At 42.5% G+C, this 25,738-nt stretch overlaps 1 protein-coding gene across 7 annotated transcripts in view; it reads left to right on the top strand.

Annotated features, from left to right (window-relative positions):
- Positions 1–25,502, top strand: part of LOC133537084 (glutamate receptor ionotropic, kainate 1) — a 130,398-nt gene extending 104,896 nt beyond the window's left edge. For 6 of the 7 annotated variants that reach the window (XM_061877943.1, XM_061877941.1, XM_061877940.1 and 3 more), the window contains 10 exons: positions 3,197–3,340; positions 10,158–10,265; positions 11,770–11,811; positions 12,044–12,157; positions 21,375–21,578; positions 21,656–21,879; positions 21,947–22,065; positions 22,136–22,353; positions 24,496–24,721; positions 24,790–25,502. In XM_061877943.1, the coding sequence (XP_061733927.1) occupies positions 3,197–3,340; positions 10,158–10,265; positions 11,770–11,811; positions 12,044–12,157; positions 21,375–21,578; positions 21,656–21,879; positions 21,947–22,065; positions 22,136–22,353; positions 24,496–24,721; positions 24,790–25,079 (1,689 nt within the window). In that variant the 3' untranslated portion in view covers positions 25,080–25,502. The remainder of the gene's footprint in view (positions 1–3,196; positions 3,341–10,157; positions 10,266–11,769; positions 11,812–12,043; positions 12,158–21,374; positions 21,579–21,655; positions 21,880–21,946; positions 22,066–22,135; positions 22,354–24,495; positions 24,722–24,789) is intronic. The other variant, XM_061877944.1, reaches the window with a different exon arrangement.
- The last annotated feature ends 236 nt before the right edge of the window (positions 25,503–25,738 follow it).

The raw sequence follows: 25,738 nt of genomic DNA, 5'->3' as shown, positions 1-25,738 counted from the left end.
CAGCCTCAGAAACCTGAGGCTTGTGCTCGTTTAGTCGATGTCTTTGGAGGGTCACTGTCATCAACTGACCAAAAACTGCTGAGAAATATATCTAAAGTCAATCAATGTTTATTTATATAGCCCTAAATCACAAGTGTCTCAAAAGGCTACACAAGCCACAACTACATCTTGGGTTCAGATCCCACATCAGGGCAAGGAAAAACTCAACCCAGTGTGATGACATTGAGAAACCTTGGAAAGGGCCGCATTAAGGACCCCCCCAACCCCAGGGCGACCGGTGCATTGGCCGTCAAGTGGATCTAGCATAATATTAGCCTGTAAGAAAGAGAGAAATTTGTTGTCAAAATCGTATCTCAAACGCGTTCATCTGGTCTCGTACTCGTACTGACCATTTTATTTAACTCTAAGGAGACTTCAGACTGGACAGAATGCGGTTTCCAGACGTTTGACTGGTGCACCCAGAACAGCCCACGTGACCCCCCCCACTCTATCCAGTTGTCCAGTCAAATTCTGCAGAGTTGAACATTCTAGTCCTGACTTTCCGTGCTCTGAATGGTGGACCCCTCAGTACAAGTACTGGACTTGTGTTCGATCAGGGTCTTCGCAGGGTCAAAAACTGGTTTTATCACCTGAGAAAAATCTCTACAGTGAGAAATTTGTTGTCAAAATCGAATCTCAAAAGAATCATCTCATCTGGCATTGACTATTGTAATTCTGTGTTCGCTTGTTTCAACAATTCAACTCCAAAGAGACTTCAGACTGTACCGAATGTGGCTGCGAGACTTTCGACCGGTGGACCCAGAGCAACCCACGTTACCCCCGTTTTATCAAGTCTCTATTGGCATCCAGTCAAATCCTGCATTGGGTTTTAGATTTTAGTCATGACTTTGCATTTCTAAGGCCCCTCTGTATATTGCTGATTGGTTTTCCATAGCCTTCGGTCTCCGGGCCATGGTCTCCGAAGAAACCCAATGACTCATTTTAAAACCCAGGGAGACCTGGCATGTAGCCCCCAGACTCTGATATGACTTGCAGCAGTCCTTCTGTGAACTTCACTGTTTTGACCCTTTTAAAAAACATTTGAAGACTCCCTTTTTCAGCAAATCTTTTAGTCAACTGACTTTTTAACGAGTTATGACGTGAACTACACATACAAAAGCAGTGAAGTTGTCAAGTTGTGTAAATGGTAGATAAAAAGAGAATACATTGATTTGTAAATTGTTTATAAACTTATGTTCAATTGAGTAGACTGCACAGACAAGATGTTTAATGTTCACACTGAGAAACTTTGTTATTTTTTGCAAATAATCATTAACTTATGATTTTTAATGGCAGCAACACATTGCAAAAAAGTTGTCAGAGGGGCATTTTTACCACTGTGTTACATGTCCTTTCCTTTTAACAACACTCAGTAAACGTTTCGGAACTGAGGAGACACATTTTTGATGTGGAATTCTTTCCCATTCTTGCTTGATGTACAGCTTAAGTTGTTCAACAGTCTCCCTTCTGCTATTTTAGGCTTCATATCGCACCACACATTTTCAATCGTAGACAGGTCTGGACTACAGGCAGGCCAATCTAGTACCTGCAGTCTTTTACTATGAAACTACGTGGATTGGCATTGTCTTGCTAAAATAAGCAGGGGCGTCCATGATAACGTTGCTTGGAAGGTCCAAACCTGTATGTACCTTTCAGCATTAATGGTGCCTTCACAGATGTGTAAGTTACCCATGCCTTGGGCACTAATACACCCCCATACCATCACAGATGCTGGCTTTTCCACTTTGCACCTAGAACAGTCCGGATGTTTTTTTTCCTCTTTGTTCTGGAGGGCACAACGTCAAAAGTTTCCAAAAACAATTTGCAATGTGGACTCGTCAGACCACAGAACATTTTTCAACATTGCATCAGTCCATCTTAGATGAGCTCGGGCCCAGCGAAGCTGGCAGCGTTTCTAGGTGTTGTTGATAAATGACTTTGGCTTTGCATAGTAGAGTTTTAACTTGCACTTACAGATGTAGCAACAAACTGTAGTTACTGACAGTGGTTTTCTAAGGTGTTCCTGAGCCCATGTTGTGATATCCTTTACACACTGATATCACTTTTTGATTCAGCACCACCTGAGGGATCAAAGATCCATAATATCATGCTGCTTACGTGCAGTGATTTCTCAAGATTCCCTGAACCTTTTGATGATATTACGGCGCATAGATGGTGAAATCCTTAAATTCCTTGCAATAGCTGGTTGAGAAATGTTGTTCTTAAAAAATGTGCTTAGGCATTTGTTGATAAAGTGGTGACCCTCGCCCCATCCTTGTTTGTGATTGACTGAGCATTTCATGGAAGCTGCTTTTATACCCAATCATGGCACCCACCTGTTCCCAATTCGCCTGTTTACCTGTGGGATGTTCCAAATAAGTGTTTGATGAGCATCCCTCAACTTTCTCAGTCTTTTTTTTGCCACTTGTGCCAGCTTTTTTGCAACATGTTGCAGACATCTAACTCCATTTGAGCTAATATTTACAAAAAATAAATAAAAAATTCTCTCAATGTGAACATTAAATATATTGTATTTGCAGTCTATTTAATTGAATATAAGTTGAAAAGGATTTGCAAATCATTGTATTCTCTTTTTATTTACCATTTACACAACCTGACAACTTCACTGCATTTTGGCTTTTGAAGAAGGCGATAGAGTCCATGGACATTTTGAGCGAGTTAGGACGTGACCTACTTACATAGATGGAGTGCATAAACAATCAGGTTGCATATTTGTCCAGTCCAGGATCTTGTTAAGCAGCTCATTTCATTTCCATGTTTACTTGTTTATCCATATTTGATGAGGGTCATTAAAAGCTTCTCGGTTCTTGGAATTAGAACGTAAACATCGTTAGCCCGCATGGTAATGTTGTGAAACGAGGCACAGGGAAAGTCGCAAACAGCAGATCTATTCCGGGAAACCCCTTCCATCCATCCATTTCTACCGCTTATTCCCTTGTGGGGCCGCTGGTGCCTATCTCAGCTACAATCGGGCGGAAGGTGATATACACCCTGGACAAGTCGCCACCTCATCGCAGGGCCTATTCCGGGAAACGCAACCTTTAATTTGGCGCTCCTGTCTGCGATTGTGTGACACTTACTGCGATTTCCTGTGACCGAAGTGCGGGCGAGTGCTAAAGGAGGCGTGTCTTTGCAGACGGAGGCGTCGCTGATGTACGACGCCGTCTACATGGTGGCGGCGGCCTCGCAACGGGCCGCCCAGATCACCGTCAGCTCGCTCCAGTGTCACCGCCACAAGCCCTGGCGCTTCGGAGCACGCTTCATGAACATGCTGAGAGACGTGAGTTGGTGTTCTCCTACCCCCCTTGCACCCGCTCCACTGTTTGGGACCAACACACATTCATCCATCCATCCATCCAACCAACATATGAAATCACATCAACCATGCATGTGTCATTTTCTAAACCCTTGTTTAATCACAAAGCTCAGAAGTGCACAATAGCGTGTTAGCACTGATTAGCACTGAATTGATTAACGTGGACCCCGACTTAAACAAGTTGAAAACTTATTCGGCTGTTACCATTTAGCGGTCAATTGTACATTTGGGACGCATAATGATGCGTGAAGTTGCCACCCCAGGATGCTACAGGACTCGGACTAGGAGTGATAGCAGGTAAGAGCTTGTTTTAATATAAAACTGACAAAATAACACTTGACAAAAGGCAAAGACGTGCCTACGCACGGGAAGCTAAATGCTAATAGTTAGCAAGAGTCAAGTTCAAAGTGTCCAAAGTAGCGCGTGCCGAGCGCGCGGAAGCTAAGACAGGACTTAGCAAGGTAAATACAAAACAGGAATACCAAACGTAACTGTTGCATGGAGCAAACAAAACATCCAGACAGAACTAAGGTAGCAGGCCGGTTTAAATACTAACACAATAATCAAAAACAGGTGTGCGTCAGAAAGTAAGTGCAGGTAGAGCAAATGAACTCGCCATGGTGACAAATACAAACAAGGAAGTGCGCAAACAAATGGATCGGAAGAGTCCAAAAAATTATCAAAACACAAAAAAGGGACTCAAACATTGAGTAAAGATGTGATCCGGGAACCGGATCACAACAATATATACTGTGCTGTGCAATCTACTAATAAACGTTTCAATCTATCAAACATGCTAACATTAAATTTCAACATTGTTAGAGGCTAAAATAATCACAGAAAAAAAACTAAATGATCAAACTTTTAGGGATTGGAACAGGAGGACACAATTAGCAACTCTAGCACAGTTAAGTGAGCTAAATGCTGACATTACATTTGAACATCATGCTAGGTTAGCATGTTGAAGAAATACTGAATGATCAAACTTTTAGGGAGTGGAACAGGAGAACTAAATTAGCAGATCTAGCGTAGCTAGGTGAGTGACATGCTAACATTACATTTTAACATCATGCTAGGTTAGCATATTGCTGAAGGAAAACTAATCAATAAAACCTTTAGGGAGTGGAGTAGGAGGATACAGTTAGCAAAACTGGCATAGCTTTATAAGCTACATGCTAACATTACATCTTTACATCATGCTAGGTTAGCATATTTGTTTAAGAAACAAAAGTATCAAACTTTTAGGGGGTGGGACAGTAGCACATAAATGTCTGCAACACTGGCATATCCTTGTGAGCAACATGCAAACATTACATCTTTATATCATGCGAGGTTAGCATATTGCCTAGAGCCTGTTCATAAACAGGCTTTAGGGAAACATATTATTTTAGTTACTTTTGGGGTTTTTAAATGTATTCTTAATTGTGTTTTATATAGAGAATGTTTTATTATTATTTTAGGTATTTTCCATCCATTTTTTACCGATTATTCCCTTTGTGGTCGTGGGGGGCGCTGGTGCCTATCTCAGCTACAATCGGGCGGAAGGCGGGGTACACCCTGGACAAGTCGCCGCTTCATCGCAGGGCCAACACAGATAGACAGACAACATTCACACTCACATTCACACACTAGGGCCAATTTAGTGTTGCCAATCAACCTATCCCATTTTACCTTTTTGTTTTTTGCACTATTTTTATGCATTTTTAAGTTTGTTTTACATTGAGAATGTTCTGGACTTATTTCTAATCTCTGATCTTTCTGTTGTAACCTGCACAGCCCTTTGGGGCAGTAGTTGGTTTTGAAATTGTGCGATATGAATAAATCAAGCTCAACTTTGACCTGGAACATCAAAAGAACTCCAAAGTCGGTACACCTCGTTGCTGTTCTGTTTGGGCCGAGGTACATTTTTGCACAGAACTGAACCCAAAAGACTTCACAGGTTCTTGAAATAGCGCGTAAATAAATGAAAATATTCTGGCTGGTACATGTCTTTGCGGAGTGTGCACAGCAGGGCTTTCCCCAAATGCCACACCTTAAAGATGAGGGTCTTTTACGTGGAAAGCCTAAGCAGAGAATCCCAGACTTCCCTCTCCCCAGCTCCTTCGCCCAGCTCTTCCCTGGGGGATCCTGAGGCGTTCCCAGGCATAGTCTCTCCAAGGTGTCCGAGGTCTTCCTTGTGGCCTACTAACACTCGGACGTGCCCTAAACCCCGTCCCAGGGAGGCGTCTGAGGGGGGGCGTCCGAGGGGGGCGTATGACCAGATGCCTGAGCCACCTCTTCTGGCGCCTCCCGATGGTCTAGAGTTGCACCACAAATTCGACCACCTAAAAACGTTAAACCACCACCGTAAGCAAGAGGGACAAGATTGTCTGGAGTTTGGCGGTAAGACCAAAGTGCTGCCCACGCGGCCGCTTCCCCCTGAAACCTTGGCTCTGGCAGCTTGGGCAGAGGGACGGCGTCTTCTCCAACCACGGCCCCGCTTTGCACTCGAACCTCCCGATGGTCTAGAGATGCACCACAAATTCGGCCACCTAAAAACGTTAACCCACCACCGTAAGCAAGAGGGACAAGATTGTCTGGAGTTTGGCGGTAAGACCAAAGTGCTGCCCACGCGGCCGCTTCCCCCTGAAACCTTGGCTCTGGCAGCTTGGGCAGAGGGACGGCGTCTTCTCCAACCACGGCCCCGCTTTGCACTCCAGCCGGACAGACCCAATCCCTCCCTTACCCCAATCCTTCCAACATGTTGTTCACCTACAAGACCTTCAGAAAATTGGAGACTGTGGTGGAGATTGCTCTAAGACTGCAAGGGAAGTTCCCTAGAATGTACCGATCCGTTCTACAAACCCCGTTTCCATATGAGTTGGGAAATTGTGTTAGATGTAAATATATGATTTGCAAATCCTTTTCAACCCATCCTCAATTGAATGCACTACAAATAATTAACTTAGAATTTCCTGGCTGCAACATGTCCCAAAGTAGTTGGGAAAGGGCATGTTCACCACTGTGTTACATCACCTTTTCTTTTAACAACACTCAATAAATGTTTGGGAACTGAGGAAACTAATTGTTGACGCTTTGAAAGTGGAATTCTTTCCCATTCTTCTTTTATGTAGAGCTTCAGTTGTTCAACAGTCCGGGGTCTCCGCTGTCGTATTTTACGCTTCATAATCGCCACACATTTTCGATGGGAGACAGTTCAGGACTGCAGGCGGGCCAGGAAAGTACCTGCACTCTTTTTTTACGAAGCCACGCTGTTGTAACACGCCCTGAATGTGGCTTGGCATCGTCTTGCTGAAATAAGCAGGGGCTTCCATGAAAAAGATGGCGCTTAAATGGCAGCATATGTTGCTCCAAAACCTGTATGTACCTTTCAGCATTAATGGTGCCTTTACAGATGTGTAAGTTACCCAGGCCTTGGGCAATAATGCACCCCCATACCATCACAGATGCTGGCTTTTGAACTTTGCGTCGATGACAGTCTGGATGGTTCGCTTCCCCTTTGGTCCAGATGACACAATGTCGAGTATTTCCAAAAACAATATGAAATGTGGACTCGTCAGACCAAAGAGCACTTTCCACTTTGCATCAGTCCATCTTAGATGATCTCGGGCCCAGAGAAGCCGGTGGCGTTTCTGGATGTTGTTGATAAATGGCTTTCGCTTTGCATAGTAGAGCTTTAACTTCCACTTACAGATGTAGCGACCAACTGTATTTAGTGACAGTGGTTTTCTGAAGTGTTCCTGAGCCCATGTGATGATATCCTTTAGAGATTGATGTCGGTTTTTGATACAGTGCTGTCTGTTGGACCGAAGGTCACAGACATTCTATGTTGGTTTCCGGCCATGCCGCTTACGTGGAGTGATTTCTCCAGATTCTCTGAATCTTTTGATGGTATTATGGACCGTAGATGTTGAAATCCTTAAATTTCTTGTAGTTGCACTTTGAGAAACGTTGTTCTTAAACTGTTTGACTATTTGATCACGCAGTTGTGGACAAAGGGGTGTACCTCGCCCCATTCTTTCTTGTGAAAGACTGAGCATTTTTTGCGAAGCTGTTTTTATAGCCAATCATGGCACCCACCTGTTCCCAATTAGCCTGCACACCTGTGGAATGTTCTAACTAAGTGTTTGATGAGCATTCCTCAACTTTATCAGTATTTATTGCCACCTTTCCCAACTTCTTTGTCACGTGTTGCTGGCATCAAATTATAAAGTTAATGATTATTTGCACAAAAAGAAAATGTTTATCAGTTTGAACATCAAATATGTTGTCTTTGTGGCATATTCAACTGAATATGGGTTGAAAAGGATTTGCAAATCATTGTATTCCGTTTATATTTACATCTAACACAATTCACCAACTCATATGGAAATGGGGTTTGTAGTAAAGATGGAGCTGAGTCAGAAGGCAAAGCTCTCAATTTACCAGTTGATCCACATCCCCGTCCTCACTTATGGTCATGAGCTTTGGTTTGTGACTGCAAGGAAAAGATCACGGGTACAAGCGCCCGGAAAGGAGTTTCCTCCGTCGGGTGGCGGGTCTCTCCCTTAGAGATAAGGTGAGAAGCTCTGAGAGTAAAGCACTCCTCCACATCGAGAGGAGCCAGATGAGGTGGTTTGGGCATTGGGTCAGGATGCATCCCTGGGGAGGTGTCTGACCGGTAGGAAACCACGGGGACTATGTCTCCTCGCAGGAACGCCTCGGGATCCCCAAGGAAGAGCTGGACAAAGTGGTCGGGGAGCGGGAAGTCAAGGCCTCTTTGCTTAGGCTGCTGCCCCCACGACCCGTCATCGGTTAAGTGGAAGAAGATGGATGGATGGTGTTTACATTTCACTGACTACATTTGGATTTTGTTCAGAATCTGCTACTTTGGCCACAGCTGACGCCACGTTCTTTCTCAAACCATTGGCTTTGTCCCATCCCCGAGGTTACGAACAATGCAGCTAATGGATTTACACGACTCCGCCCATAAAGCCTTCTAAAATAAAATCCAAAAAACACCAGCAATACTCCATTTACATGTGGTGACCGTAATATGACCAAGTATTAGCCATATTGTTATTATAAGCGCTAACGCTGAGGGACTACTTTTAGCTGTGCATTGTTTGTCGAAAGCTAATTAGCTTATTCTGCTATATTTACATATTGAGCTGCTGCATGGCTTCTGAGTTGGTGTAAGTTAATTGTAGATTATAAATCAAGCCTCTGACCTGGATCGTAAAAGGTTGTGGACACAAAACCCACAAGTTGTTCAACTTTGAAATCCGACACCGGACATGGTGAGAATGACACGAAAATACGTGTTTTGGGGCTTTTTATTAACCTTCATGAGGATGATGATGAATTGTTGATGTAAAAGGGAAGATATAAATATCCCATCAGTCTCTATCCCAGTGACAGCAGACATTGTAAAGTAAGCGATTTTTTTTTATGTTAATAGTTTGTATATCTTGTGTAGTGAAGTGAAGTGAATTATATTTATATAGCGCTTTTCTCTAGTGACTCAAAGCGTAGCATTTAGCAATACCGCTACCTGCTAGATCTTTAAGTCATCCTACTTGTATTCAGGCTCAAAAAAATAAGTTTCTGGCTCATCATTTGTCCCAAAGTAGTCTTTGTTGTCTCTCATCAACTCTGCCATGATTAGTAGTCTCGTTGTTGTTGTTGAATGGAAAGTGAACGTTGTGAAATGAATACTTAAAATTATCAAAATACAAAAATATTACATGTTATTATGAATATTACTACATGATATATATATACTTACATCATGTATATATTACATGTTATAATGAATGTCACTACATTACATATATACTTACATCATGTACAGTATATATTACGTGTTATTATGAATGTTATTACATTAAATTACATTAAATGTTATTACAGTAAATATACACTTACATCATGTATATATTACATGTTATTATGAATGTTATTACATTAAATTACATTAAATATTACATTAAATATACACTTACATCATGTATATATTACATGTTATTATGAATGTTACTACATTACATATATACCTATATCATGTATATATTACATGTTGTTATGAATGTTATTATATTATATTACATTAAATGTTATTACAGTAAATATATTCTTACATCATGTATATATTACATGTTATTATGAATGTTACTACATTACATATATACTTATCAATCAATCAATCAATGTTTATTTATATAGCCCTAAATCACAAATGTCTCAAAGGACTGTACAAACCATTACGACTACGACATCCTCGGAAGAACCCACAAAAGGGCAAGGAAAACTCACACCTAGTGGGCAGGGAGAATATATATATATATATTACATGCTATTATGAATGTTTATATATTTTTATCATATATTGCTGCCTTTGCACCGGTCAATCTTTACTTTTGTATGCACATTAAATCAACAAAAAAATATGACTTTGGAGTAATGTTCACAGACTCTAGAATATGATTCTGTATTAAATGGAATGGTTTTCCGTGTTAGGACCATAATTTCGGTCCTAACTTGTTCACCGGTCTTTATATGGACGGTACTTGTCGTTGTTGATGTCTCAAGAAGGGTAGAAATACAAGAACACACACACACACACTAAGAGGCCTCTGTCACTGTTCACGGCCTTTAATGTAGTTCCTCCATAATTCATTTCCCAAATACTTGTTTGCCAAGGCTTCTATTGGATTTAGCATTTCAGTGTATGTCGGTTTAAAAAGAATAAATGGAGATTCACTGGTGGTGTTTTCTGCTCTCCGGTGGCACACCCCCACAGGCCCAGTGGAACGGCTTAACGGGACAAATAATCATCAACAAGACTGACGGCCTACGGAAAGATTTTGATTTGGACGTGATCAGCCTCAAGGAGGACGGCTTGGAGAAGGTGAACCATCTGACCCACTTTTAATTTTTTTTTTTCTGCTAGTTTGGAAAGTCCCTAGATACACTATATTGTTAAAAGTATTTGGTCACGGCAGACATGAACTTGAAGTGCCATCCCATTCCTAACCCATAGGGTTCAATATGATGAGGGTCCACCTTTTGCAGCTGTTACAGCTTCAACTCTTCTGGGAAGGCTGTCCACAAGGAGTGTGTTTATAGGAATTTTCCACCATTCTTCCAAAAGCGCATTGGTGAGGTCACACACTGATGTTGGTGGAAAAGGCCTGGCTCTTAGTCTCTGTTCATGCACCAGTGCACAAAGCAAGGTCCATAAAGACATGGAGGACAGAGTCTGGTGTTAATGAACTTGACTGGCCTGCACATAGTCCTGACCTGAACCCAATTCAACACTTTTGGGATAGACAGATAGATAGACAGACAGACAGACAGACAGATAGTACTTTCTATGTAATTCATCCCAAAAGTGTTCTATTGGGTTCAGGTCAGGACTCTGTGCAGGCCAGTCAAGTTTATCCACACCAGACTCCGTCATCCATGTCTTTAAGGACCTAGCTTTGTGCACTGATGCACAGTCATGTTGGAAGAGGAAGGGGCCAGCTCCAAACTGTCCCCACAAGGTTGGGAGCATGGAATTATCCAAAATGTTTTAATCTCCTGGAGCATTCAAAGTTCCTTTCACTGGAACCAAAGGATGCCAATCTGCAACATAATAACTCCCCCACCAAATTTCACACTGGGCACAATGCAGTCCGAAATGTAGCGTTCTCCTGGCAACCTCCGAACCCAGACTGGTCCGTCAGATTGCCAGATGGAAAAGCGTGATTCACCACTCCAGAGAAGGCGTCTCCACTGCTTTGGAGTCCAGTGGCGACGTGCTTTACACCACTGCATCCCACGCTTTGCATTGGACTTGGTGATGTATGGCTGAGATTCAGCTGCTCGGCCATGGAAACCCATACCATGAAGCTCTCTGCGTACTGTACGTGGGCTAATTGGAAGGTCGCGTGAAGTTTGGAGCTGTGCAGAAAGTCTTTGCACGATGCGCTTCAGTCAGTTTACGTGGCTTACCACTTGGCGGCTGAGTTGCTGTTGTTCCCAAACTCTTCACATTTCTTATAATAAAGCCGACAGTTGACTTTGGAATATTTAGGAGCGAGGAAATTTCACGACTGAATTTGATGCAAAGGTGGCATCCTATGCTGGAAATCACTGAGAGCGGCCCATTCTTTCACAAATGTTTGTAGAAACAGTCTCCATGCCTAAGTGCTTGATTTTGATTAGGACACCTGATTCTCATCATTTGGATGGCCGGCCAAATACCTTTGGCAATATAGTGCATCTTTAAAATGTGTCCCTGCGGAAATGCAACATTTGCATGAGTAAAGAAAAGGGATTCCTAGCACCAATTGCTTGCCAGTTCATTATGCTACCTTTCCACCCATGCTACCTATTTAAAAGTGCTCTTTCTTTATTGTTTCTGCAAGATAATCGCGGGCAACAATCGCCTGAATAAAGTGTGGAAAAAGGTCTGTACTTTAGCTGCCCCAAGCAGACTAAAGGAATAGTAACACTGTTTACTAATCGGCTCTCCTCTGTAATTGTCCTTCTCTCTCCCCGATGTGTGCGCTCTCTCAACTGTTGTGACTTGTTTTGGTTTGCTTTTTTCACCCCTTTTTGGACATCCCGCCCGTTTTGTGTGTTCATCACGACCACAACGCCGCTCGATATGATCGCCAGTTGTCAATTCTATCTTCACAGATTGGCGTGTGGAACTCCCAAACCGGCCTTAATTTAACAGAGAACAACAAGGACAAGTCCACCAACGTGACCGACTCCATGGCCAACAGGACCCTCATCGTCACCACTATTCTGGTACTACCACTATTCTGGTACTGCTAAAACCACACTCTGCAGTCAGGATGTCACAACCTGGCGTATTTTATAGAAAAATACATGATTAGGCACGATGAAACAAGTCTTAAAAGAACTACAAACCCTGTTTCCATATGAGTTGGGAAATTGTGTTAGATGTAAATATAAACGGAATACAATGATTTGCACATTCTTTTCAACCCATATTCAATTGAATGCACTACATAGACAACATATTTGATGTTCAAACTCATAAAGTTTTTTTTTTTTTTCGCAAATACTAATTAACTCGGAATTTCATGGCTGCAACACGTGCCGAGGTAGTTGGGAAAGGGCATGTTCACCACTGTGTTATATCACCTTTTCTTTTAACAACACTCAATAAACGTTTGGGAACTGAGGAAACTAATTGTTGAAGCTTTGAAAATGGAATTCTTTCCCATTCTTGCTTTATGTACAGCTTTAGTCGTTCAACAGTCCGGGGTCTCCGCTGTCGTATTTTACGCTTCATAATGCGCCACACATTTTCGATGGGAGACATGTCTGGACTGCAGGCGGGCCAGGAAAGTACCCGCACTCTTTTACTACGAAGCCACGCTGTTGTAACACGTGGCTTGGCATTATTTTGCTGAAATAAGCAGGGGCGTCCATTATAACTTTGCTTGGATGACAACATATGTTGCTCCAAAACCTGTATGGACCATTCAGCATTAATGGTGCCTTCACAGATGTGTAAGTTACCCATGCCTTGGGCACTAATACACCCCCATACCATCACAGATGCTGGCTTTTGAATTTTGCGCCTATAACAATCCGGATGGTTATTTTTCTCTTTGTTCCTGAGGACAGCACGTCCACAGTTTCCAAATATAATTTGAAATGTGGATTCGTCAGACCACAGAACACTTTTCTACTTTGCATCAGTCCATCTTAGCCGGCGGCGTTACTAGGTGGTGTTGATAAATGGCTTTTGCTTTGCATAATAGAGTTTTATCTTGCACTTACAGATGTAGCAACCAACTGTAGTTAGTGACAGTGGTTTTATGAAGTGTTCCTGAGCTCATGTGGTGATATCCTTTACACACTGATGTTGGTTTTTGATGCAGTACCACCTGAGGGGTCAAAGGTCCGTAATATCATCGCTTATGTGCAGTGATTTCTCCAGATTCTCTGAACTTTTTGATGATTTTACGGACCATAGATGGTAAAATCCCTAAACTCCTTGCAATAGCTCATTGAGAAATGTTGTTCTTAAACTGCTCGACAATTTGCTTACAAATTGGTGACCCTCGCCCCATCCTTGTTTGTGAATTACTTAGCATTTCATGGAAGCTGCTTTTATACCCAATCATGGCACCCACCTGTTCCCAATTAGCCTGTACACCTGTGGGATGTTCCAAATAAGTGTTTGATGAGCATTCCTCAACTTAATCAGTATTTTTTGCCACCTTTCCCAACTTCTTTGTCACGTGTTGCTGGCATCAAAATCTAAAGTTAATGATTTGCACAAAAAAAATTTTTATCCATTTGAACATCAAATAGATTAGATTAGATAGATAGTACTTTATTTATTCCGTCAGGAGAGTTCCTTCAGGAAAATTACAATTTTCAGCCCAATCCCATTCAAGATCAGACAAACATTACAGGGAGACAGAACAGGATCGCTGACGGGTCTGCCGGCTTCCAGCGCCCCTTACAAAAAAGATGACATACAGGTTAACATGTGGGGCGGGGGGAAGAAAAGAATAGAAGATTAAAATAAAATTTAAAAAAATCGGTCTTAGCCTGGGCCCTGGAGTGGGGGTGCAGACTGAGGCCAAGGGAAAAAAATAAAAAAAATAAAAAATAAAAAACAAATAAATAAATAAAACAACAACAACTCATAGCCATAGTACACATCCCTCTTACATGTGTGTAAGAGGGAAACATCAAACATCAAAGAACACAGAGGACATTAAAGACATTAAAGCAGCAGATACAAGCAGACACCATGAATTGATTAACGTGGACCCCGACTTAAACAAGTTGAAAAACTTATTCGGGTGTTACCATTTAGTGGTCAATTGTACGGAATATGTACTGTACTGTGCAATCTACTAATAAAAGTATCAATCAATCAATCAAACACTTCTACATACAGCTATGGATAAAAAGTAAAAGAAACATATCCACTGTGGTGGCCTCTGCGGTGTTCCACGACATTGTTCGCTGGGGAGGAGGGAGCATGGCCAGAGACAGAAGCAGACCCAACAAAGCAACCAAGACAGCCGACTCCACTCTCGGCCAATGTCCAGTCCGCATGGATGAGCGAGGAAACGTCTAAGGTGACTGATGTGTCCGACACCTGCTCACCCAGTCGAGACACCGCGAAGCCTCTCCGTCCCAGTAGCTCAGTGCTAGCTCCGCAGCCCTGTCCCCTCACCCGCATCTCCTCCAGTCCCTCCAAACAGACTCTGGTGTAGCAGAGACCCAGCAGCTGGTCTCCATGGCCAAAAGGCTCCCGGGAGGCAGATCCAAAAGTCCACAAAAAAAGCACCACAGAGGTCACGAAAGTGCCACCCCTTGTCACACAGTCCCAAATGGTCCCGGACCAAAATGCAAAAAAATATAATAACACATGAAAACAAGAGGGAAACACAAAAGGATGACACAAGAGCACAGAGCTCCTGCCTACAGCAGCCACTACAGCAGCGCCATCTTGGGAAAAAAAAAAATATATGTTGTCTTTGTAGCATATTCAACTGAATATGGGTTGAAAATGATTTGCAAATCATTGTAGTCTGTTTATATTTACATCTAACACAATTTCCCAACTCATATGGAAACGGGGTTTGTACTAAGTATCTAGGGCAGTAGTTCTTAACAACGGTTCAATCGAACCCTAAGGGTTCGGTGAGTGGGCCTCAGGGGCTCGGTGGAGCCTCCACTCAAGCCCCACCTGACTCATGGTGTACATAAAAACTTCTCCCTGTCGGCATATTAGGAATATGGCAACAGCAGAACCTAAACTGATTTGCAGGTGTGTAATTTGTTACGAGTTCAGGCACTGTGTTGGTTTTGTTCTTTGAACAAGGTGAGGTTTATGCACGGTTGTACACCAGTAAAAGATCATATAACTTTGTCTTGAATTTGAAATTGTTTTTATTTTTCACTCATTAGGTGGATGCGCATATGAAACTGGTGGGGTTCAGTACCTCCAACAAGGTTAAGAACCACTGATCTAGGGATTTGGGTCGTCCTGATACCAACATGTTGGTACCGGCACCAAAATGCATTTCGATACTATGACACTTTTTTAAATAAAGGGCATCACAAAAAATGTCATTATTGGTTTTATTTAAAAAAAAAAAAACTTAGGGCACATAAAACATATGTTTATTATTGCAATTTAGCCCTTAAATAAAATAGTGAACATACTAGACATGTCTTTTTGTAGTAAGTTCAAGTTAAAGGACCAATGATTGTCACACACACACTAGGTGTGGTGAAATTTGTCCTCTGCAGCAGCTGTGCCACGCTCAGGAATCATTTATGGTGATTTAACCCCCAATTCCAACCCTTGATGCTGAGTGCCAAGCAGGGAGGTAATGGGTCCCATTTTTTTATAGTCTTTGGTATGACTCACAACCTACCGATCTCAGGGCGGACACTCTAGCCACTAGGCCACTGAGTAGGTAAACAAACAAATGCTAACTCGTCTGCTGACGTATGCAGTAACATATTGTGTCATTTATCATTCTATTATTTTCTCTACATTATAAAGGACTAGCTGTAAAAAGGGATTATTAATCCACTTGTTCATTTACTATTAATATCTGCTTAATTTCTCTTTTAACGTGTTCAATCTACAGTATTGTTAAAAATTAATAATCACTTTTTCTTCTGTTGTTTGATACTTTACCTTAGTTTCGGGATGAGACCACAAATTTAGGTATCGATCCGATGCCAAGTACAAACCCCGTTTCCATATGAGTTGGGAAATTGTGTTAGATGTAAATATAAACTGAATACAATGATTTGCAAATCCTTTTCAACCCATATTCAGTTGAATGCACTACAAAGACAAGATATTTGGTGTTCAAACTCAACTTAATTTTTTTTTTGCAAATAATAATTAACTTGGAATTTCATGGCTGCAACACGTGCCAAAGTAGTTGGGAAAGGGCATGTTCACCACTGTGTTACATCACCTTTTCTTTTAACAACACTCAATAAACGTTTGGGAACTGAGGAAAGTAATTGTTGAAGCTTTGAAAGTGGAATTCTTTCCCATTCTTGTTTTATGTAGAGCTTCAGTCGTTCTACAGTCCGGGGTCTCCGCTGTCGTATTTTAAGCTTCATAATGCGCTACACATTTTCGACTGGAGACAGGTCTGTACTGCAGGCAGGCCAGGAAAGTACCCGCACTCTTTCACTATGAAACCATGCTGTTGTAACACGTAGCTTGGCACTGTCTTGCTGAAATAAGCAGGGGCGACCATATTAACGTTGCTTGGATGACAACATATGTTGCTCCAAAACCTGTATGGACCATTCAGCATTAATGGTGCCTGCACGGATGTGTAAGTTACCCATGCCTTGGGCACTAATACACCCCCATACCATCACAGATGCTGGCTTTTCAACTTTGCGCCTATAACAATCCGGATGGTTATTTTCCTCTTTGTTCCGGAGGACACCACGTCCATAGTTTCAGAATATAATTTGAAATGTGGACTCGTCAGACCACAGAACACTTTTCCACTTTGCGTCAGTCCATCTTAGATGAGCTCGGGCCCAGCGAAGCCATCTGCGTTCCTTGATATTGTTGATGTATGGGTTTGGCTTTGCATAGTAGAGTTTTAACTTGCACTTACAGATGTAGCGACCAACTGTAGTTACTGACAGTGGTTTTATGAAGTGTTCCTAACCCCACGTGGTGATATCCTTTACACATTGATGTCTGTTTTTGATGCAGTGCCGCCTGAGGGATCAACAGTCCGTAATATCATCCCTTACGTGCAGTGATTCCTCCAGATTCTCTGAACCTTTTGATGATTTTACGGACCGTAGATGGTAAAATTCCTAAATTCCTTGCAATAGCTCGTTGAGAAAATTTGTTCTCAAACTGTTCGACAATTTGCTTACAAATTGGTGACCCTCACCCCATCCTTGTTTGTGAAATGCTTTGCATTTAATGGAAGCTGCTTTTATACCCAATCATGGCACCCACCTGTTCCTAATTAGCCTGCACACCTGTAGGATGTTCCAAATAAGTGTTTGATGAGAATTTCTCAACTTTATCAGTATTTATTGCCACCTTTCCCAACTTCTTTGTCACGTGTTGCTGGCATAAAATTCTAAAGTTAATGATTATTTGCAACAAAAAAAGTGTTTATCAGTTTGAACATCAAATATGTTGTCTTTGTAGCATATTCAACTGAATATGGGTTGAAAAGGATTTGCAAATCATTGTATTCTGTTTATATTTACATCTAACACAATTTCCCAACTCATATGGAAATGGGGTTTGTAGTTACAGCAGAGGTCCCCAAACTTTTTAACCCGGGGGCCGCATTGGGGTAAAATAATTTGGCCCGGGGCCAGATTGTTATCACGTCATCAATTGGAAAAAGCATTTTTAGACAATGTGATTTGCCTGAGCGGCTAGGAGACTCTGAGAGTAACAAGCGGTAGAAAATAGATTAGAAAGGACAGATAAAAATAAAAATAAATTAAAAAATAAAATAAAATAAACTTTTTTCATTTTATTTTTTTTTTAACTTGGGACTCTCGGCCGCTGTTTGGGAACCACTGAGTTACAGGATCATACATCTTCAAAATCCTCATGTGCCCAGGGACGCATTTCCTGAGTATGTAAACATAATATGAATTTAAAAAGAGGATTTTGTGCCGATAAAAAATATTGATGTAATTAAAAGTTAAAGTCCCAATGATTGTCACACACTGGGGGGACGGCGTGGCGAAGTTGGTAGAGTGGCTGTGCCAGCAATCTGAGGGTTACTGGTTCAATCCCCACCTTCTACCATCCTAGTCACGTCCGTTGTGTCCTTGGTCAAGACACTTCACCCTTGCTACTGGTGGGTCCTGGTAAAGGCCTTGCATGGCAGCTCCCGCCGTGAATGTGTGAAAGTGGAAATACTGTCAAAGAGCTTTGGGCTTCTTAAAAAGATAGAAAAGCGCTATACAAGTACAACCCATTTACCATTTAGGTGTGGCGAAATTAGTCACTGCATTTGACCCACCACCCTTGATCACCCCCTGGGAGGTGAGGGGAGCAGTGAGCAGCAGCGGTGCACGCGCCCGGGAATCATTTTAGGTGATTTAACCCCCAATTCCACCCCTTGATGCTGAGTGCCAAGCAGGGAGGTAATGGGTCCCATTTTTATAGTCTTTGGTACTACTCAGCCGGGGTTTGAAGTCACCACCCACCGATCTCAGAGCGGACACTAACCACAAGGCCACTGAGCAGGTAATCATAGTAGTATCGACTATATACGCTTGGTATTGACATGTATTTCTAGTCTTGTCATCCTCGTCTGGAGAGAAAGGTGACACGGCAGTGCGGCTGGATCAAAAGAGATGTCGGAGAACCAAAAGTTCCTTTATTGCATGCGAGTGTCATTATACAGGACTGCAGTTCCTGGAGGAGTTCAGGTCAAGAAAACAAGGCATTCCTCCAGGAACTGCAGTCCTGTATAATGACGCTTGCTCTTAAGAAAGCAACGTTTGGTTCAGTAAAGCGTCTCCAACGTCTCTTTTGATCCAGCCGCACTGCCAATCCAATCCAATCCACTTTATTTATATAACACATACAAACAACAAGAACGTTTCCAAAGTGCTGCACAACCATGTTAAAAACAATATAATCCTCCACCAATGACTGAATAAAAACAAAAAATAAATCAATATAAAAAACAATATAAAAACAATGATTAAAAACAATTTTAAAGGGTAAAAGCAATTAAAACAGTAAAATATGTCATGTCACCCTTCTGTCCAGACGAGGATGGCAAGACCAGAAATACACATCATTTTAGCGTCACCAACAGGATAGGGCTATCACTTTTGCATTCCAAAGTCTGCTTCTTCTTGTGAGTTAACCTAGTCCACATGCGAATGTCCAACTAAGGCTCCCTAATTTATTATCTACTCAACCATTATTTACTTCAACCTGGTGATTTGCTTTCTCCAAGTTGAATATAAACATTCAACATATGTAGAACATGATTATCATTACAGCAGATGTCAGGTGTAGATCCACCCATGGCGTTTGTTTACATTCAGGGGTGCTAGCTTGCTGTTAGCGGTGAGCTATTGTATCCTCCTAAGGTGTGTAGTGAAGCATGTTTAACTATTCCTCATCCTCAGTGATAATGGTACATGTAAGAAACTTACTTTATTTGTCGCCACGGAGGCGAGGATTAGAAGTAACTAAAACACTGCAGACTACAGATGGTTGTTAGCTGTTAGCTAGCTAGCCATGTCTTAAAGAATCTCTCCCTGAGGGTGTTTCTGTGTTTTAACTTCACTTTTAGCTTTAGTTTTTGGGCCAAAATGCGTCTACACACCGTGTCTGCTTGTAAGCACTCTGTACGTGTGCGCCAGGATTGTCATGCCCGTTAAAAATAAATAAATAATAATAATACGGGGAACGGGTACTTTTCAAACAGAGTATAGTACCGCGATACCATACTAGTACCGGTATACCGTACAACCCTACTAGGGATGTAACGGTTACTAGTAGACCAATGAATCACCGTTAGCGTTACAGTTTTAAATTGAAATGATCGTAAAACTTTGATAAACGTATGAACCGGACTACTGCTCATTTCCTGGTCAAGCAAGCCTAAAGGCTGGCTAGCTATCTTACATGCTAACACGAATACATTTCCCACTAAGAAACAACTTACTTCTCGTCGTGGTGTGTTGTTCGTTTTAAACGCATTAAGATATCCAATCGTGCACATTGAACCTTACGAGCTGTGCTCTCTGAGACCAGAGTGATCGTTCCATAGTCAGAGGAGTATCATGAAAAACAATCTCAAACCTTTACAGATTAAAGACAAACTTACTTGAACTCTTCAACAAAACATGGTATGGCTTTTAAGAAACCTGTGCAGGATTCTTCTGCCAAGAAAGTATATTATGCATCCATTCATTTTTAAATAAAACTTGGTTAAAAGATTTCAGAGTGTGTATAAGTACGTTTTAAGCACATTCCTATCAATAAAACCACTGGGTATTTTTTAATGATATTTTAACCATACTTGCCAACCTTTAGACCTCCGAATTCAGGAAACGGGGGGCGGGATACTGTTGGGGGGTTTGAGGGACAGGCAGCATACCCCTTCAACTTCAAGCTGTCCTGGATGAAATTAAATTATTTTTTCCAATTTTTTTGGAACTTGCAAGCGTACTTCTTCTTCGTTCTTCTGCTTCGTCTCCTTCTTGTTGTGTGTGCAGTTGTGCACTGAGCTTCAAAAGCCGTGGATGTTATTGTAGCATCCCGGAAGAGTTAGTGCTGCAAGGGGTTCTGGGTATTTGTTCTGTTGTGTTTATGTTGTGTTACAGTGCGGCTATTCTACCGAAATGATTTTGTCATTCTTGTTTGGTGGGGGTTAACAGTGTGGCGCATATTAGTAACAGTGTTAGAGTTGTTTATAGAGCCACCCTCAGTGTGACCTGTATGGCTTTTAAACAAGTATGCCTTGCATTCACTTTGTGTGTGTGTGTATGCGTGTGTGTGCTTGAAATTAACGTTATCATTAAACAAGTTAAAAGATCATACAACGTGTCAGCATTTCTTGACATCTCCGAGTAAAGACCATTGTTAAACCCGTCCAATGCTTCATTATTATGTGACTGTGCCAGCCCGCTGTTTATATGGAGGAAAAGTGGACGCCTGGACAGCATGCAGCTGTTAAGGGGTGAAGGTTTCAGGTGAGAGAGGATGCTAAAGGCACGGCCCCGATATTGTTGTTGGGGTGGAATTCGGGAGAAACTCGGGAGAATGGTTGCCCCGGGAGATTTTCAGGAGGGGCACTGAAATTCGGGAGTCTCCCGGGAAAAATCGGGAGGGTTGGCAAGTATGACTTTAACATAGAGGTTGTCCAATAAACCATGAAGTGCTTTGAACGACTTGGAATCCATGAAGAAAAACTAGACCTAGAACGATGAATGTGCCAGTGAAACTGACTGCTATGTCCCGTCGCAGGAAAACCCTTACGTGATGTACAAGAAGTCTGATAAGCCGCTGTATGGAAACGACCGTTTCGAGGGCTACTGCTTGGACCTCCTCAAGGAGCTCTCCAACATCCTGGGCTTCTCATACGAAGTCAAGCTGGTGTCAGACGGCAAATACGGCGCCCAGAACGACAAAGGGGAGTGGAATGGCATGGTGCGGGAGCTAATTGACCACGTAAGTGCCGTCACGCCGGAGGGTGTTCAAGTGATCCGTGGAAGGGGTTTCTCAGGGATGCTTTCCCCGGTTGCCAGGTGGCCGATCTGGCGGTGGCTCCCCTCACCATCACCTACGTCCGGGAGAAGGTGATAGATTTCTCCAAGCCCTTCATGACTCTGGGAATCAGTATACTCTACCACAAACCCAACGGCACCAATCCGGGGGTTTTCTCTTTCCTCAACCCGCTGTCCCCTGACATATGGATGTACGTGTTGCTGGCTTGCCTGGGTGTGAGCTGTGTGCTCTTTGTCATCGCCAGGTAACGTTGCGTCAAAGCGACAAGCGACTTCAACCGCCACTGTAATGACCTCTGTTTGGTCCTTCAGGTTCACTCCCTATGAGTGGTACAACCCTCACCCCTGCAACCCGGACTCAGACGTGGTCGAGAACAATTTCACACTCATAAACAGCGTGTGGTTTGGCGTCGGAGCACTCATGCAGCAAGGTTAGCTTTTTGAGATGCGTGTCGTCGAACAGTTGTTCCATCGCCAATTCATGTTTGTGGCGTCTTCCAGGGTCTGAATTGATGCCCAAGGCCCTTTCCACGAGGATTGTCGGTGGAATCTGGTGGTTCTTTACACTGATCATCATATCGTCCTACACTGCAAACTTGGCTGCCTTTCTCACCGTGGAGAGGATGGACTCGCCCATCGACTCCGCCGACGACTTGGCCAAGCAAACCAAAATAGAGTATGGCGCCGTAAGAGACGGCTCCACTATGACTTTCTTTAAGGTAATTGTCAGAGTGCAGATATGCCCTGACTGGGAATTGACTAGGCAAGTGTACTAAACAGCCTTACCAGTTTTGCAAAGGACCATGCATCCTAATCAAAGTTATGACATAGGGTAGAGGTTTACGAACCACACATATACACACACACATTACGTATATTCTGGACCCCAGGAAGAATAGTCTCCACTGCGGTTTAGACTAATGGGGATTCCTAATAAACTAAACTAAACTAAACATACATTCATATGCAATACAAAAACTCCATAGACCAGGAACTCATAAGTTGTGGACTTGGTTTGACTGTTTCTACAGTCCAAAACCTTTTAATTAATTGGGGCAGTTCTGGTCCACCTTGATTCCCCGAGCTAGCTAGCGCCCAATTAACATAATACTGCCACTTTTGACAGCCATTGACTTGGTTCTTAGCGGAATTCTACAAAAACTGTCTAAAGAATTTCCAGCAGACGTTGTAGGCCAGGAAAATTCTCCATTCAACAACTTGTCCTTTCATGTTGCCTCCATTCTTGGTACAAAACCCAAAACCAGTTAAGTTGGAACATTGTGTAAATGGTAAATAAAAATCGAATACAAAGATTTGTAAATCCTTTTCAACGTATATTCAATTGAGTAGAATGCAAAGACAAGATATTTAATTTTCACACTGAGAAACTTTGCAAACTTTTTGCGAATAATAACAAATTTGGGATTTAATGGCAGCAACACATTACCAAAAAGTTGGCGCAGGGGTTTTTTTACCACTGTGTTACATGGCCTTTGCTTTTAACAACACTCAGTAAACGTTTGGGAACTGAAGAGACCAAGTTTTGAAGCTTTTCACGGGGAATTCTTTCCCAGTCCTGCTTGATGTACAGCTTAAGTTGTTTAACAGTCCGGGGTCTCCATTGTCCTATTTCAGGCTTCAGATTGCGCCACACATTTTTAATGGGAGACAGGTCTGGACTACAGACAGGCCAGTCTAGTACCTACACTTGTTTAGTATGAAGCCATGCTGTTGTGACACGTGGCTTGGCATTGTCTTGCTGAAATAAGCAGGCGCGTCCATGATACCGTTGCTCCAAAACCTGTATGGACCATTCAGCATTAATGGTGCCTTCACAGATGTGTAAGTTACCCATGCTTTGGGCACTAATACACCCCCATACCATCACAGATGCTGGCTTTAGAACTTTGCGCCTAGATCAGTCCGGATGGTTCTTTTCCTCTTTGATCCGGAAGAGACGACTTCCACAGTTTCCAAAAACAATTTGCAATGTGGATTTGTCAGACCACAGAACATTTTTCCACTTTGCATCAGTCCATCTTAGATGAGCTTGGGCCCAGCGAAGACGGTGGCGTTTCTGGGTGTTGTTGATAAATGGCTTTGGCTTTGCATAGTATAATTTTAAATTGCACTTACAGATGTAACCATCAACTGTCATAACTGACAGTGGTTTTCTGAAGTGTTGCTGAGCCCATGTGGTGATATCCTTTAAACACTAATGTCAATTTTTGATGCAGTACCGCCTGAAGGATCCAAGGTGCACAGGCATGCTGCTTACATGCAGTGATTTTTTCCAGATTCTCTGAAACTTTTGAGGATATTACGGAGCGTAGATGGTGAAATCCCTAAATTCCTTGTAATAGCTCGTTGAGAAATGTAGTTCTTAAACTGTTCGACAATTTGCTCAGGCATTTGTTGACAAAGTGGTGACCCTCGCCCCATCCTTGTTTGTGAATGACTGAGCATTTCATGGAAGCTGCTTTTACACCCAATCATGGCACCCACCTGTTCCCAATTATCCTGTTCACCCGTGGGATGTTCCAAATAAGTGTTTGATGAGCATTCCTCAACTTTCTCAAGTCTCTTTTGCCACTTGTGCCAGCTTTTTTGAAACATGTTGCAGGCATCAAATTCCAAATGAGCAAATATTTGCAAAAAATAACAAAGTTTACCAGTTCGAACGTTAAATATTTTGTCTTTGCAGTCTATTCAATTGAATTTAAGTTGAAAAGGATTTGCAAATCATTGTATTCTCTTTTTATTTACTATTTACACAACCTGACAACTTCCCTGGTTTTGGGTTTTGTACATAATGACCAGATCTGTCCGGAAACCATGAGCTAAGGCTTGTGTTTCAACAGAAATCCAAGATCTCCACCTACGAGAAGATGTGGGCCTTCATGAGCAGCAGAAAAAACACCGCCTTGGTGAAGAACAACCGTGAGGGGATCCAGCGGGTCCTCACCACCGACTACGCCCTGCTGATGGAGTCCACGAGTATCGAGTACATCAGCCAACGCAACTGCAACCTCACGCAGATCGGAGGTCTAATAGACTCAAAGGGCTACGGCGTGGGCACTCCGATTGGTAGGGGACTGCGATAACATCTAGTGGTGTGAACCATTCTTACCCCCCCTTTGTGTTCCTTTGTCCAGGTTCCCCTTACAGAGACAAAGTGACCATCGCCATCCTGCAACTCCAGGAAGAAGGCAAGCTGCACATGATGAAGGAGAAATGGTGGCGGGGCAACGGCTGTCCCGAGGAGGACAGCAAAGAGGCCAGCGCTCTGGGCGTGGAGAACATCGGGGGCATCTTCATCGTGCTGGCGGCCGGACTCGTCCTTTCCGTTTTCGTCGCCATCGGAGAGTTTATCTACAAGTCCCGGAAAAACCTGGACCTCGAGGAGGTCAGCGTGGGCCAGTGCGAGTGGCACAACAAGTATTAACGCGCGACATTTGGGGACGCGCCAATGCAACAGGAGTTTTGAGCGATTCTACAGGAAACCGTGTGAGACTGCATTGTTACAATCAGGACTGTTGAGTTTAGTGTTTGCATTAGTTTTGATGTAGAGCTCATGGATCTGAAGGCATGAAAACCCTTTTGGCATCACGATGCTTGACCAGGGCCTTTCTGTTCTACAGGAAGAAATGTGTCATTCCTGATTTTGTAGGCATTCACACTCTTCCACCTGATCATGTATTTGACATTTACCCACCATTACTCTTTCCAAATGTGTTGTATTTATCGGGGTACTTTGTGTTGAATTTAAAAAAAAAATTTTTTGAGCATGTCGGTGTCTCATCAGCATTGCTTCATCAATGAGGAAAACAAAGTTAGGTAAGAAGATTACATCCTTTCAACCCTTTTATGGACGCGTGTGTCTCTTCCTTTACTGCCCTTACAGTATCTAATGTCTTGCAGGAAAAACCTTAAAGGGGAACAACACTTTTTGGGGAATGCTGCCCATCATTCACAATCACATCACATACAGTCATGGTCAAAAGTTTACAAACCCTGTTTCCATATGCGTTGGGAAATTGTGTTAGATGTAAATATAAAAGGAATAAAATGATTTGCAAAACCTTTTCAACCCATATTCAATTC

This window comes from Nerophis ophidion, linkage group LG18, assembly GCF_033978795.1.
Source record: "Nerophis ophidion isolate RoL-2023_Sa linkage group LG18, RoL_Noph_v1.0, whole genome shotgun sequence".
NCBI classification, from domain to species: Eukaryota; Metazoa; Chordata; class Actinopteri; order Syngnathiformes; family Syngnathidae; genus Nerophis; species Nerophis ophidion.
Note: the sequence above shows the minus strand (reverse complement) of the source record. Positions and strands in the feature narration are given on the sequence as shown.